Raw genomic sequence first — 13385 nt, forward strand, 5'->3', positions numbered from 1 at the left:
AAAGTCCAATTACATTACAGCTCTTGCAAATTCTGGTTAGTAAGACTGCTAATTTTCTGAGCAGAGTCGTTGGGCGACGGCAAGTTTCGTCCCTGGAATTTAGAGCAGAGAGGGCGCTCTCAACTTTTCATTTTCTCCTCCAATGACACAACCTCTGTACTCTCCTCATCACCTCCCAGGATCGTTGATGGGCAATGCATCGATCATTGTGCAGACAGTGAGGACAGGCGCTGCAAATGAGATAGCATTAAGATACACGTTGAACGGTGGCCTGCTGGAGTAAATTAGCATGATGCTAGCTTTGGTTAGCAGCTCCCTGAATTAACGTATGTCTGACACATAGACATCCAGGTTAACCTCACCTACAGATTTTACCTCGAAGCTCTCCAGTAAGGTTGGTATTCTGAAATTACCGCACTCCGTCTGTCTGTTCAGCTCTCAGAGTGAACCCACGCTGTAAGGTCATTAAAGCAGTAAGTTGTTTTGATAATTTCAGCGAACTTGTTGGATTTTCGTGATGTTAACAACCTAAGTTATCTCTCATACCTGTTGGACTTTTTGCTCTACCCGTGGCATACAGCATACATGTGTCATTTTGTTTTAAAGAAGCGGGGGAAAACACATGTTTAATTTATGCCACAAAAATAACATTTACCAGCCTCTGCTGGTAACGTGTAAGCTGAGATAGGCCAGTGATAGTAACATTGGAGCCATGTTTCATCAGCTGGGGAAGAGTCACCACCGTGTCCTTAAAAGTGGGAATAGATAGTTTAGTAGAAGAGAGGGCAGCTGTGAACCACTCATTCAGTTATAAATGAGCTCTGAGGTTTTAGATTGGCACGCATCGAGACCACACAAGGCTTAAAAGACAGGACTGAACTTGCTTTTGGTAAACCGCAGGTAAAGTCTGCTTTTCTTCTCCACAGGATCCACTTTTTTGAGCTTTTCTTAATTCAAATGTAATGATTTTGTCCACATAGAAACCAATTCTGAGGGCTATTGTTATTAATTGCATGCATGTAGTCTCAGCTAACCCACTGTTGAATGAGCACTATGTTTTAACGTCAAATGCAGACGGGATGGCAGTGCTGTAAGAGAGCTGCAACCCAAGCAGGACACTTTTGGAGCCAGTGACCCGTGGCAAACCAACCAAGCTAATCTAACCTTGACTTTTCTGGTCATTGATTCTAGTGGTCAACAATTTCCTTTGTGGATAATAATTCTAGTAGTCAAATTATAGAAGGAAATTAAATAAAGTTAGTAGGACAAGGTTGAAATGATTTGGATGTGTGCCAAGGACATGCCAGACAAAGGATGTTGAATATAGAGCAACCAAGCGGGAATGAAAGAGGAAGACCTTAGAGGAGACTCATGGATGTAGTGAAGGAGGGATAAGGTGAGGTGGAGGTACATGCACACAGCGTGGAGAAGAAGATCATTTGGATTTTAGAAAAGGTATGCCTATGTAGCACTGAAGTTTGCAGTTGTGCAGATATGGGCTTTATTTTACTGCTTGATATTGTCTAACAGTCTACAGGCAAACTGGATATTTCTTTCACTTTGCATTGTTTTATGTCCCTTGTGTAAAAGATGTCTGTGTAATGTGAGCAAGATGTTAAATCAATGCATAAATATTGTTAGCTGGCTTGGTAGAAGAGAGTACTGTTTGACTGTTTTGGCATTGGGTTTTTCAAATCACAGGTGCTTTATAGAAGGATAGAACTTTGAGAAGGATTTTACCTTTTAAACATACCGTCAGATATGCATCTTTATAGCTGTATAGGAGTTTTGGGGGGGGAAAGTTTTATTTTACGCCCCAAAGTGCAAAATCGGATCATGTGTGCACTATTTTTAACATGCAAGCTCATAGAAAGATCTACCAGCATCTTCACATTTTATTTATTTTCACATTTTGAGCAGTTCTGGTAGAAATTGCAACTAATTTAGTGTACTAGTAATGAACCCAGCTGGTCTTTTCTCTCCGGGGGATCTAATCCACACATATTTACCGTGTGAGGGGAACAATGAACTGATTGTATTTTTTACTAAAGCACACCGTTTATAGGTTTCTATTTTTTCCCAGGTAGCTGAGAGGAGGGGAGACCTTTTCTGACCTACCATGGCTCCACATCCAGTAGTCCAGGCCATCATTGATCTCTCTGCAGGAGCCACAGGTAAATTGAGTAGCCTGTCACTTAAAACTCTTTACAGTAGCCAGCATACACATGTGCACATGCAGTCTTTAATATCTATGAAGTAATCCTGTTGCTTTTTACTGCTGACAAAACCTCACCACCTATGTCAGACTGAAGGATGTTTTGATGACTCCTGTCTTTTTCTGGCTCATTTGTTTCAGTGTTTCTGTTTCTCGCCTGAGCCCGCTATGATGCTAATCTCTTCACGGCACATGTTGGCTGGCTTTTGTGAAAAGTTTGCCTTTCCTGTAGCAACTGTCTGTATGTGCCGGTTCACATCTGTTATTTACTGTTTTTGTACTTTCGTCCTCCCCAGGGGGAGCTGCGTGCGTCTTCAGCGGGCAACCTCTAGACACAGTAAAGGTCAAAATGCAGACCTTTCCTAAGCTGTACCGCGGTTTCATCCACTGCTTCGTGTCTACCTACAAACAAGTGGGTCTGCGTGGGCTCTACCAGGGCACTACTCCGGCGCTGATGGCCAATATCGCCGAAAACGCCGTGCTCTTCATGAGTTACGGCTTCTGTCAGCAGGTCATCCGCTTCACAGCCGGCCTGCACAGCGAGGCTGTGCTGAGGTAGCTGTTCTTTATGTTAGCACAAAGCCAGCCCTGAGTTTGTGTGTGTCTGATCTCTAACCGCCTGCTGGTCTTTCTGTCTCTGTTAGTGACGTGCAGAAAGCCTGTGCTGGCTCAGTAGCGTCCATCTTCTCATCGCTGGTGCTCTGCCCCACTGAGCTTGTCAAGTGCCGACTACAAGCCATGCATGAAATGGCATCATCAGGCAAGATTGCCAGTAGCCAGAAGTAAGTAAATTGCCTAACAACAGGGGCAGGTGTTTCTCAAGTGCAGTTTGGTAATTTGCAGTTCTTTTTAAATATTCATCTAATAAAAAGCTATTTTACTGTCTCGTGTACTGACCAACCTTTCCCTCTGCTCTGTCTGAAGCACTGTGTGGTCAGTGGTGAAATTCATCATAAGGAATGAGGGACCACTGGGCTTCTTCCAGGGTCTGACCACCACTATAGCCAGAGAGGTCCCCGGTTACTTCTGCTTCTTCGGTGCCTACGAACTCTGCCGCACAACTTTTGCAGACTACATGAAATGTGGCAAGGATGACATAGGTACTCCTATAAATGTTTCCCTATGTTATTATTATTAATAATAATAATGATGATGCATTTTATTTAAGAAAGCGCCTTTCAAAACACTCAAGGACACTGTACACAAGCAATAACAACAACAAACATAACAATTTACAAAATAATAAGGATAAAACATTGAGCTAATAAATAAAATAAAGTAGCAGGATGGAAAAATTTATGTAGAATAGGCTGATGTGAATAGGTGAGTTTTAAGTCTGGACTTAAAGAGAGGGAGGGAAGTGATGTTTCTTATCTCAGGAGGAAGGGAGACGGGGGGCAGAGCAACAGAAAGCCCTGCGCCCCATGGTGGCTAGCCGGGGGGAAGGGACGGAAAGAGAAAGAGAGGAGGAGGATCTGAGACACCGAGAAGGAATGGTGATTTGAACCAGGTCAGAGAGGTATGAAGGCGAGAGATGATGGATAGCCTTCAATGTGTACAAAAGTATCTTGAAATTGATGCCAGTGAAGCTGCTGCAGGGCAGGGGTGATGTGATGCATAGAAGGGGTCCAGGTGATAATACGAGCAGCAGAGTTCTGGACACGTTGAAACTTATGGATAGATTTTTGACTAAGACCAAAAAGAAGAGAGTTGTAGTAATCGATCCGGGAAGTGACCAGGTTATGAAGAAGAATGGCAGTGGCATGTCGGGAGAGAAAAGGACGGCGTTCTGGTAAAACGTGGATGTTAAATAAAGTGACAAAAGAATAGACACAAATTATATACTTTATTAACTTACATATGTTATTAAATGTTACTTCTTATAATATAATGTGCTTATATTTGACTTGTGAAGTGAAGAAAATTTTAATACAGTCCACATCTTTGAACCAGATTTCTGCCTGTCACCTTCGATATATTGACGGAAGTGATGAAATTAATTACTACCCTACTTTCAATGTCATCAAACTACAAATATGTCTCTGTTAGGATATTTCTGTCAGTACATTTCCATTAGTACACCATGTAAACTGCATACCTGCTTGGTGCATACATGTTAAAGGTGTTGCAAGTCAAACAGAGTAGGCTGCATGCTCAGTTACAGCAGTTACAACATTTGACTGTGGCTGCTGGAATAACTCCCTTTTCTTTTTCAGCTTTCTGTTGTACATTTGCTGGCATGCTTGGAAAAACTGTCCTGTTACATGACTCTGTTTCGATTGCTTCACATTTGAATCTATAATATTTTCATATACAGAGGAGTTAATGGTTGACTTAATGACTGTAACCTACCTAGGTCATGTGGCGGTATATCAAGCCCAAATCATCACCCCTCCTCCACCGTGCTTGACGGTTGTTATGACGTTGGTCAACTTTGGTCTCCTCAGGCTATTGGTCCAGACGTAGTTCAGTCAGATGCATTTTTGATAACCTATGATCTTTTTATATAGAGCACGTTTTCTCCTGGCAGCCCTTCAAAGCAAGCATTCTTTTTTTTATTGCACTGTCAGTAACTCTAATATTTAACATGCTGTGTATCTTGAAGGTGTGGCTCCAATTGTGTTCAGCGGGGGTTTTGGAGGGGCGTGTCTGTGGCTGGTGGTCTACCCTATGGATTGCGTCAAATCTCGTATTCAAGTCATGTCTATGATGGGCAAACAGGCGGGCTTTTTCAAGACCTTCATGACCATCACTCGCACTGAAGGTAAGCAGATGAAGGGTTTTATAATATTTTCCATAACATGTTTAGAAAAGGAGTCTTGGTCCAAAAGACTAAAGCTTTCAGCAGTTTCAGTTTTCAGACTGTAAGCTCGGCTGTTTCTTGTGTTTAGGTGTGAGGGCGCTCTACTCTGGTCTTACCCCCACCATGATCCGCACCTTCCCTGCTAATGGAGCTCTGTTTCTGGGTTACGAGGCCAGCCGGAAGCTCATGATGAAGCAGTTTGACAGCTAAAACGGTCCACATCCTTAACACAAATGAAGAAACGGCGAACTGAAAGTGAAGTATTATAGCCAAATGACCTTATACGTGGGCTCTGAAAACTGCCACACTCCATCTCCTTTGAGACTGAAGCAACTCGCTTTTGACTCAGCGTTTACATCACAGTATTACTCTGGTTCTTACATAGAATAATTTTATAGTTTTTTAATACTTCGGTGGGAAAAATACAGTCACCTGCCACTTTGTTAGGTACACCTGTTCTGCCGCTCATTAACCAGCCAATCACATTCATAGTTCAGCATCAGAATGGGGAAGGCGCGTGATTTTGGTAAGTGTGAACATGGTGTGGTTGTTGGAGTATTTCAGAAACTGAGCTGATCTGCTGGGATTTCAGTAGCAGGAACTAGCAAGGTGTACCTAATAAAATGTCTAAGCATAGCACAGTATTGAGCAAACAGCCTCTTTATGAGGAACTGCCAGCACTTCCGTTTATTATTTTACCTCTACCTCAACAAGGTCATCGTCACACGTAACGATTCTTTCACACGGGATCGGTTACCTGATTAAAGAGGAGAGTTGTTGTGAAAGCCCCCTGTGGTCATACAAGCAACACTCGGGGCTCTTATCCACTCCACATGCACTACTTGAAGGCACAAATACATTCCTGTCTCTTCAAGTTGTGCAGAGACATGAATAAAATGACTCTTTTAGGTTTTGAGATTATATTTAGGGCAAAACTTAATATGACTATGTAAAGATAATAAAGTGGCATATGCTATTTCATTAAATTTTATTAACTCATTATAGAATCATTGGCAGCAATGTGGACACCTTAATTTGGGATCTCACCTGGGTTTGTCTGTCTGGGTAGTTTTGCTCATAAATTCTGCTGCTTTCAGAAGGAACATCGATTTGTTTTAAATCATAGGCTGATTATTCTTTGTCATGGTTGCCATACTGTACTCCACTCTGTGCTGTGATTCTTCAGTATGTTGAGACCCAGCATTAATCTTTTTTTGTGTGTGTAACCTTTGCCTGATTATGTGCCATTTCCCATATGTTTTCCCCTTTCAATGCTGAGTTTGCAGTTCAGAATTCTCAATCCTGTTCTCTTCAGTTTTATACAGAAGTGTAGATATTTTATCCTGGAAATGCTAACAAAAGATGGAGAACTGTTTGTACATCAAACCTGATATTTATTGTACTAATGCAGCCTACATTAAAAGTAAGATTTATTTTATTTTCCTTTGACTGTAATTACTGTATTACTTTGACTGTAAAGCACAATTATTCAAACGTCACATACAACAAAATGCAGTACTGAAACTGTAGCTGCAGTGCTTTAAACCAGTTTATTTAAAACTGGCCATCTAATTGGTGTAAATCATTTCTACTGTTAAACTCACTGTTGTGCATTTTAATATTTAAGTTTTCTGTTAATATATGAAGTATTAAATACATAAAAAGTTATTTTGTTAAACAGTACAACTTCAAAGAGAATGTTTTATGCAGATGCAGACATGAAGTTTATCGTCATTCATCCAGCAGGGGGCGCCCATCAACTGTCAGAAACTCTCTGTGAATTAAAGAATACATAAAAAAATAACCACATAATAATCCAGAGAGGAGAGGTGAAGTGTGGATTGTCTCTACATGCATCTGAGAAGTAAATCATTTTTACCTTTTTTAAATGTTTTTTATTTATACATTTTTTTAGGCGATCTGAGCTTCCTTATTGCAGGTTCCACACAGACAGCCGAAGAGACCGTTGATCATCTGTATGGCACAGAGGATCACCTGCAGGCAGCTTGTGGCCAGCAGAGTGCCGAACAGTCCAAGGTTAAACTGCACAATGTTCTTAGGCTCTGTGCACAAGCTCCATAATTTATCGTTCTGCAGGTAGTTGTTGTCACTGTGCAAGACAGAAGATTTATAAATGACTAAGAGTTGAGAAACATATCAAATGTGTCACGAGGAAGTCACTCCTGTGCTTTACCCTGTGAGTTCTTTAAAAGGCGTTGTCCAGACCAGTACGGTTTTGCAGAGAGGCCCATTCTGCAAGCCAAGTACTGCAACAATTATACTGTACAGGCCTCCTGCAACACCCACTGCAGCAAATGCAATTGATAAGAACATCTGCAGAGAGAGTAAATGATAAAGGTCAAATGCAATCATGATACAGTTTAAAGACACATTTTTTTCCATCCTGTTGATAAATGAAACATTTAGGTAGCTGTAGGTGCTCACTAAGCATCTGGTGACATTTTTCTTTCAGTGTTTGCTTTTCCCATAAACTGTAGATTCATTCAAGTTTAACTACAAGCCAAACCAAACATACTAAAACAGGTCTGTCTCCCTCCACAGAGTTTGTTTTGCTAGTGTTTATTTCACTCTGTATGTAAGCATGATACCTTAAAAGGTTTGAAATGAATTCTGATAAAACTTAGCGTGAGGTCATGTTAGCAAACCATTAAAATTTGGCTTTAAGGTCTTCAAGGTCGACTTAATGTTTTATTGGCTGAAAATTAGGGGAAAGCTTTATAATTCAGAAACCACCATTCTTACAATTGTGTTGTGTATTGTCAGCATATAGAAAGTACAGTATAAAGATTTAAAATATTTCACGTTTGACCTCTGACCTCTCCTTCAAGGTCATTATATTGATATGAAGGTCAAAGTGATAGTAATCGTATAAATACATAAGTTGAATACGTGTCCATGTTCGTGAACATGGACGTGATCAGAAATGTTTTTAATTAATATTTATTGCTAAAACTTTTAATGAAATAAATGCTACATTTGTAATCTATCCAGGTTAAAAATAATTATAGTCAAAATTATCTAAAAAAAGAACAAGCTTATAACACTTGTAACAAGGCAGATGACAAAAGCTTGCACCTTTCACTTGTTTTAAATGTGCAAAGAAAACAAAATGAATATATATAAAAATACAATACTGTTTCCCTTAAATGTAAATATTACCCAGAGAGCAAGTTAACTTGGGTGCTACTGGTTGGTGCTGTGTTAGGTCACCTTTTTAATTTCTGGAGCAGACTCACATTTCACAGTGTAATTGTAGCTTAACTTTAGAAACAACGGTTCATTAACAGGACTACTTTACGTTTTGATTTTATGAAAATCTATTAATAAAATCTGTTAGTCTATTATAATATTAAAATCTCTCAACCGGTCGCAGCAGATGGCCCCGCCCCTCCCTGAGCCTGGCTCTGCCGGAGCTTTCTTCCTGTTAAAAGGGAGTTTTTCCTTCCCACTGTCGCCAAAGTGCTTGCTCATAGGGGGTCATATGATTGTTGTTTTATTTTCTCTGTATGTATTATTGTAGGGTCTACCTTACAATATAAAGCGCCTTGAGGCGACTGTTGTTGTGATTTGGCACTATATAAATAAAACTGAATTGAATTGAATTATATGGGTCAGTCCATTCAGTGCCAACATGGTAACATTGTCTAAAAAGTATCTCAGCTGAAACTGGACTTGTTAAACTATTAAAAAAATACACTGGTCAGGCTCAGGATATTATAATATAATAATTTTGTCTAAATTGTATTGTATTGACAAGGGTTGCAGCAACCGATTATTTTAGTAATCGAATATTTTATCGATTATTCCATCAATTGATTATTAAGTGTAACTGGATAAGAAATACTTTTGTCTTATTAATGAGCAATAAAAAATATTCAAAAGAAAAAACAGAGGTATCTTAAAATGAACTGCTCATTTTCCATTTTAGAAATTGCAACATTTTTAATCATTTAAAAAAATAAAATTTCAAAAAATTAAACCCTCCCGTAGTATTCAGATTAAATTTTTTAAAGGAAAACATTTCTTAATGCAAAAATAAATAAATGATCTCAAGTATAGTAAAGCCAAATAAAATAAGCTATGCTTACAATTTAAACTAGGGCATAAAGTAAAATTACCTATAATGTTTAAGTGAATATGTGAGTTTGTGTCTGTACGCTGTTAAAGGAGCTTGTGGTGGTTGTTCTGAAGAAAAGTGAGCATGTCAGCATTGCGAAGTTTGCCCTGCAGTTTGATGCAAAATTTTGTGCTCCTTAAAATAAGATGTTATGATTGTGTAGATGTTAATAATTAATGTTAATAATAATTAAATATCCAACCTAACAGCCCTACATCAGTGCCACAATGTTTTATTGACCCAGAGGTTTTATGGCGATTACAAAAAAAAAGCGCTCCTGTTTTGGATGCTAGAAACATGTTTTTATGATGAAGTTATTCAAATTACCTGATGAGTTGCTGCAGCCGTAGCATTTTTATACAAAATTATACATTTTATATGACCCATTATTATACAAAATACATTATTTTAGTCACGATGACTCAAACGGTACCACATCCCAGGAATGATCCACATAAGTTGCAGTGAGAGTGAGAGTCCAAAGAGTTTTCCTGACATTTACAGAATTCAAATCTCCTTTCAGTCGAGATGTGTGTGCATATGCATATTGATACTTTACATTTAATGTGTTAATCATTAAACTTCAAGCCTCTCTAACCTGAAGCATCTTACTGTACTCATGTCTGACTCACCCCACAGCGATTTCCACAGCAACCCTCTTTGCCAGTTAAATGAATGTACAGTGCTGGTAGCAACACCTGTAGAAGGACAAAGGAGGTGATAGGACATAATATTCAGTCTGACATTAGGGGAATAAAAGACTCTGTAAACATACAAACATGAGCCTTCATTCATGTTTTAAGAAACAGTGCGCACCAATGAATTCTGACTTTTGCACCCTGCTCACGCCCAGTTTAGATGATTCTCATGCGAGTGTCAAACACACTGAAACAAATCTTTAAACAATAAACTAATTCTCAGAAAACACATGGATTTAATTCAGATATACAGTCTAAAACTGTGTGCATGTGTAAAGGTATATTTTTTTCTGAGACTCCAAATTTTCATAAAAGAAATCAGCTCTATCCTTTAGTAACACACTGAAAAACAGAGGACCACTCACCAGTATGCCCCCTCCAATGAGTCCCCCCATGTATTTCACCTCCTCGGTAATATGTCCGTCTTTGGCATAGCTGACGTCCCCATCAGGGAAGAACAGCACGATGTTACAGATGATAGATATGACTACTAGTGGGTACAGAGTAATAGCAATGCAGCGGGAACATTTTCCAGTGCACATGTCTGCAGATGGAGAAAGTTACTAACTTGGTAGCAAAGTTTGAGCTCAGATACTAATCGCCCTTTATAGAAAGAGGCTCCACTCCAAAGTGACTGGGGATTCATACTGGGAAGATAAATTCATAAGTGGGAGGGAGGTTAGGGTGTGGGAGGTGTGGTGACAGGGCAATAGCAAAGGAAAAAAGGGTCTGGGACAGGCTGTGGAAGTGTGTCTGACTCATGCTTGCTCTGTTCGCCAGTTGGTGTCGGCATGATAAGATAACGCCAAATTTCTGTTAATTTCTGTTGGTCACCTTAGTGACACATGGTGGTACTAATGATGTCACAACTAATGAGCTGAGTGGTCACACCTCCAAGACTGTTTTTAGGATTAAATACAACTGAGTTTCTTGTATGTTGTCGGAATGTAAAACAGCCAAGATTATTGGTGTCAGAGACAAATTTAAAACCAGTGTAAGACATCCTGGGGATATGCTGTATTGCATGATCAAAGCACAGCTGGACTTTGCTTTGCTGCTGCTATAGCGACACACAAAGTGGAAGAAAGATCAATATGTCACTGACACGGTCTCTTTGTGGTTGGTTAAACACTCATCAAACATTCTGGCGAGCTGAAATTTAAAATGAAAGAGAATAAGAAGAGCTCCTCCTGCCCAAAACGTGGTCTCCAAACAACACAGAGTGAATCAGGGTTACTGAACCCTTGTAAAAAGTTGTAATTATAAGCTCTGGTTTTACCTCCCTCACCTGAAGAACAGTAATGTTTGTGTGTCGTAGATTGTATTTTGACTGATTATTCTTTTTAGAAGCAGAAGAGAAGCATCAGAAATACATCAAATCATATTAATGCACAATATATTGGTATGTGAAGTGATGAAGCCCTCATCTGTAAACAGGATTTCTCTCTGTGTCACTTTTGATGACTTATCATAAAAAAATCTGATGAAGACAACAACTACACTACTTTACAATGTCATCAAATTATAGATGTGTCTCGGTTTGGATGTTTCTGTCAGTAAATTACACCAGGTACACTGCATACCCGCTAAGAAAACTAGTAGTCCCTAGTTTTTTGCAGGAATCTGAAAAACTGTTATTTTCTATATGACTTTATCCGTCTCTCACAATATTAATGTAAAGAGGAGCCACTCTTCTTTAGCTTATTGATGTTTACAGGCATTCGTTTATGCACAACTCTTTTTTTTAAGGCTAATAACGTTTCCAACACCTCAATTCTTTTTCTTTTTTTGGCCATTTTGTTGTACATTTGCTGGCATGCTTGGAATAATAGTCCTGTTGCATGGCTGGGTTTCAGCCGAGCTTTAGACAGATGGCCTCATGTTTGACTTTAGAATACTTTGGTATACAGAGGAGTTAATGGCCGACTTGATGATCGCAAGGTGCCAAAGTCCATGTGGCAGCACAAAAAAAATCATCACCCCTCCTCCACTGTTATTGACAGTTGGCAGAGGTATTTGTGTTGATACGTTGTGTTTGCCATCCATCCATTTTCTGTCACTTATCTGGGTTTTGGTCGCTGGGGCAGCAGTTTCAGCAGAGAAACCCAGACTTCCCTCACCACAGCCACCTTCTCTCAACCAGGGGGCCACAGATCAGTACAGCATTCTCCTCACTGTAAATGCCACCCCGATCCATCTGTCATTCTTGTGTTCACTTGTGAACAACACCCTGGGATACTTAACTCTTCCACTTGGGCCAGTAACTGGTCCCTGACCCAGAGTGGGCACTTCACTCTCTTCTGGCTGAGAACCACAGTCTCGGACTTGGAGGTGCTCATTTTTCTCTAATTTAATTTTCTCTTTGATCATAGGTGAGGGTTCCAGGTAATCTCCCATAGGAAACCCTAATAGGGGGAAATTGCCCTGAACAACATACGTCCTGGGATCACTGGGGGACACAAACCCCTCCTTGATAAGTTGGCGATTCATGGAGGGGATGTTGTGTTTGATTTTCACCCAATGTGGGGCTGTGCAATATGGTTAACCATCTCCACATTACAGTTCTAAACCATACTGTAACATTCTTTATAGAAAAAAGAGACTTTCTCTGTCTTTTGTCCTTTCTCCCTCCTCTCAACCCCAGACAGTCACAGCAGATGGCCGCCCTTCCCTGAACCTGGTTCTGGTGGACGTTTCTTCCTATTAAAAGCCCAAAAGGTTGAATCTGTTCATCTGGATGTAGCGTGTTCAGTGGGAGAAACGTTTCGTCATTCAACCAAGTGACTTCTTCAGTCTCAGCTGACTGCAGGTTTCCCCAACCCTATAAACAGCACATTTGCACAGTGACTGAAACAAGCCAACTGAAAGAACGATGGGCTGTGAGATCAGTTCCTTGATCATTAATGTGCATGGCATAGTTGTTGATCAATGGTCATCACAACCATGAGGGGACTGTTGTTATGATTTGGGGCTATATAAATAAAATTGAATTGAAATGAACTAAGCTCAATTTAATTGAATGGAATTCAAATGTTAGTGTACTTACCCTGCTCGAGAGGAGAATTCTTATGAAAGCGCCCTCTGGTGGTGTTTAAAAATCATACCAATCCACTTCACATGCGCCACTTGTAGGTCATTGCTTAAACACTATGTAAAGATAGTAAAGTGGCATATACTATTTAATTTTAACTTACTTAAAACCTGGTGTAGCAACTAAAATAATATTTTCATTATGGAATCACTGGCAGCTATGTGTCCACCTCAGTTTGGGATCACATCTTGGCTTGTCTGGGCAGTTCTGCCTATAAATTCTGCTTGCCACATTGCACTCCACTCTCTGCAGTGGTTCTCCAGTCCCCAACATTAATGTTTTTCACTTTTCTTGTGTAACCTTTTTATTTCTCATGCGCGTCAGTGAAACCAAAACTGCCTGATTGTGTGTCATTTTATCTAGGACTGACAAACAATTTGAGATAACACTTAAATATTTGTATATCAAGGCTGGTATTTATTATAATAATAAAAAAGACA

The 13385-nt window shown here is 39.7% G+C and overlaps 2 protein-coding genes across 6 annotated transcripts; one reads left to right on the plus strand and one right to left on the minus strand.

Annotated features, from left to right (window-relative positions):
• slc25a15b (solute carrier family 25 member 15b) lies at nucleotides 1-6571 on the plus strand. 4 transcript variants are annotated; one of them, XM_003456799.5, is made up of 7 exons: nucleotides 1-394; nucleotides 2088-2174; nucleotides 2512-2770; nucleotides 2860-2997; nucleotides 3140-3315; nucleotides 4821-4979; nucleotides 5107-6571. In XM_003456799.5, the coding sequence occupies exons 2-7, from the start codon at nucleotides 2120-2122 to the stop codon at nucleotides 5226-5228; spliced, it is 909 nt and encodes a 302-aa protein (XP_003456847.1). In that variant the 5' UTR covers nucleotides 1-394; nucleotides 2088-2119; the 3' UTR covers nucleotides 5229-6571. The 4 variants fall into 4 exon arrangements, with proteins under 4 accessions (XP_003456847.1, XP_005472106.1, XP_025766829.1 ...); XM_005472049.4 differs by having other exon boundaries at nucleotides 18-394; nucleotides 2084-2174; XM_025911044.1 differs by lacking the exon at nucleotides 1-394 and adding an exon at nucleotides 418-1455 and having other exon boundaries at nucleotides 2084-2174.
• A 74-nt stretch (nucleotides 6572-6645) lies between these two features.
• On the minus strand, nucleotides 6646-10512 carry tm4sf21a (transmembrane 4 L six family member 21a). Of its 2 annotated transcripts, XM_025911054.1 has the most exons (5): nucleotides 10220-10511; nucleotides 9789-9854; nucleotides 7213-7352; nucleotides 6898-7128; nucleotides 6646-6792 (listed from the first exon to the last, which is right to left on the minus strand). In XM_025911054.1, exons 1-4 carry the CDS (start codon nucleotides 10394-10396, stop codon nucleotides 6930-6932), a joined length of 582 nt encoding a protein of 193 aa, XP_025766839.1. In that variant the 5' UTR covers nucleotides 10397-10511; the 3' UTR covers nucleotides 6646-6792; nucleotides 6898-6929. The 2 variants fall into 2 exon arrangements, with proteins under 2 accessions (XP_025766839.1, XP_025766840.1); XM_025911055.1 differs by lacking the exon at nucleotides 6646-6792 and having other exon boundaries at nucleotides 6897-7128; nucleotides 10220-10512.
• Between the last annotated feature and the right edge of the window lie 2873 nt (nucleotides 10513-13385).

The sequence above is a fragment of the Oreochromis niloticus genome, linkage group LG10 (genome assembly GCF_001858045.2).
Source record: "Oreochromis niloticus isolate F11D_XX linkage group LG10, O_niloticus_UMD_NMBU, whole genome shotgun sequence".
NCBI classification, from domain to species: domain Eukaryota; kingdom Metazoa; phylum Chordata; class Actinopteri; order Cichliformes; family Cichlidae; genus Oreochromis; species Oreochromis niloticus.

Coding starts and splice junctions, on each gene's coding strand:
- slc25a15b (XM_003456799.5), top strand. CDS start 2,120: ATGGCTCCACATCCAGTAGTCCAGGCCATCATTGATCTCTCTGCAGGA. Junction 2,771..2,859: donor CACAGCGAGGCTGTGCTGAG/GTAGCTGTTCTT, acceptor TGTCTCTGTTAG/TGACGTGCAGAAAGCCTGTG. Junction 2,998..3,139: donor AAGATTGCCAGTAGCCAGAA/GTAAGTAAATTG, acceptor CTCTGTCTGAAG/CACTGTGTGGTCAGTGGTGA.
- tm4sf21a (XM_025911054.1), bottom strand. CDS start 10,396: ATGTGCACTGGAAAATGTTCCCGCTGCATTGCTATTACTCTGTACCCA. Junction 7,353..9,788: donor GCTGTGGAAATCGCTGTGGG/GTGAGTCAGACA, acceptor CTCTCTCTGCAG/ATGTTCTTATCAATTGCATT. Junction 7,129..7,212: donor CCTTTTAAAGAACTCACAGG/GTAAAGCACAGG, acceptor TGTCTTGCACAG/TGACAACAACTACCTGCAGA.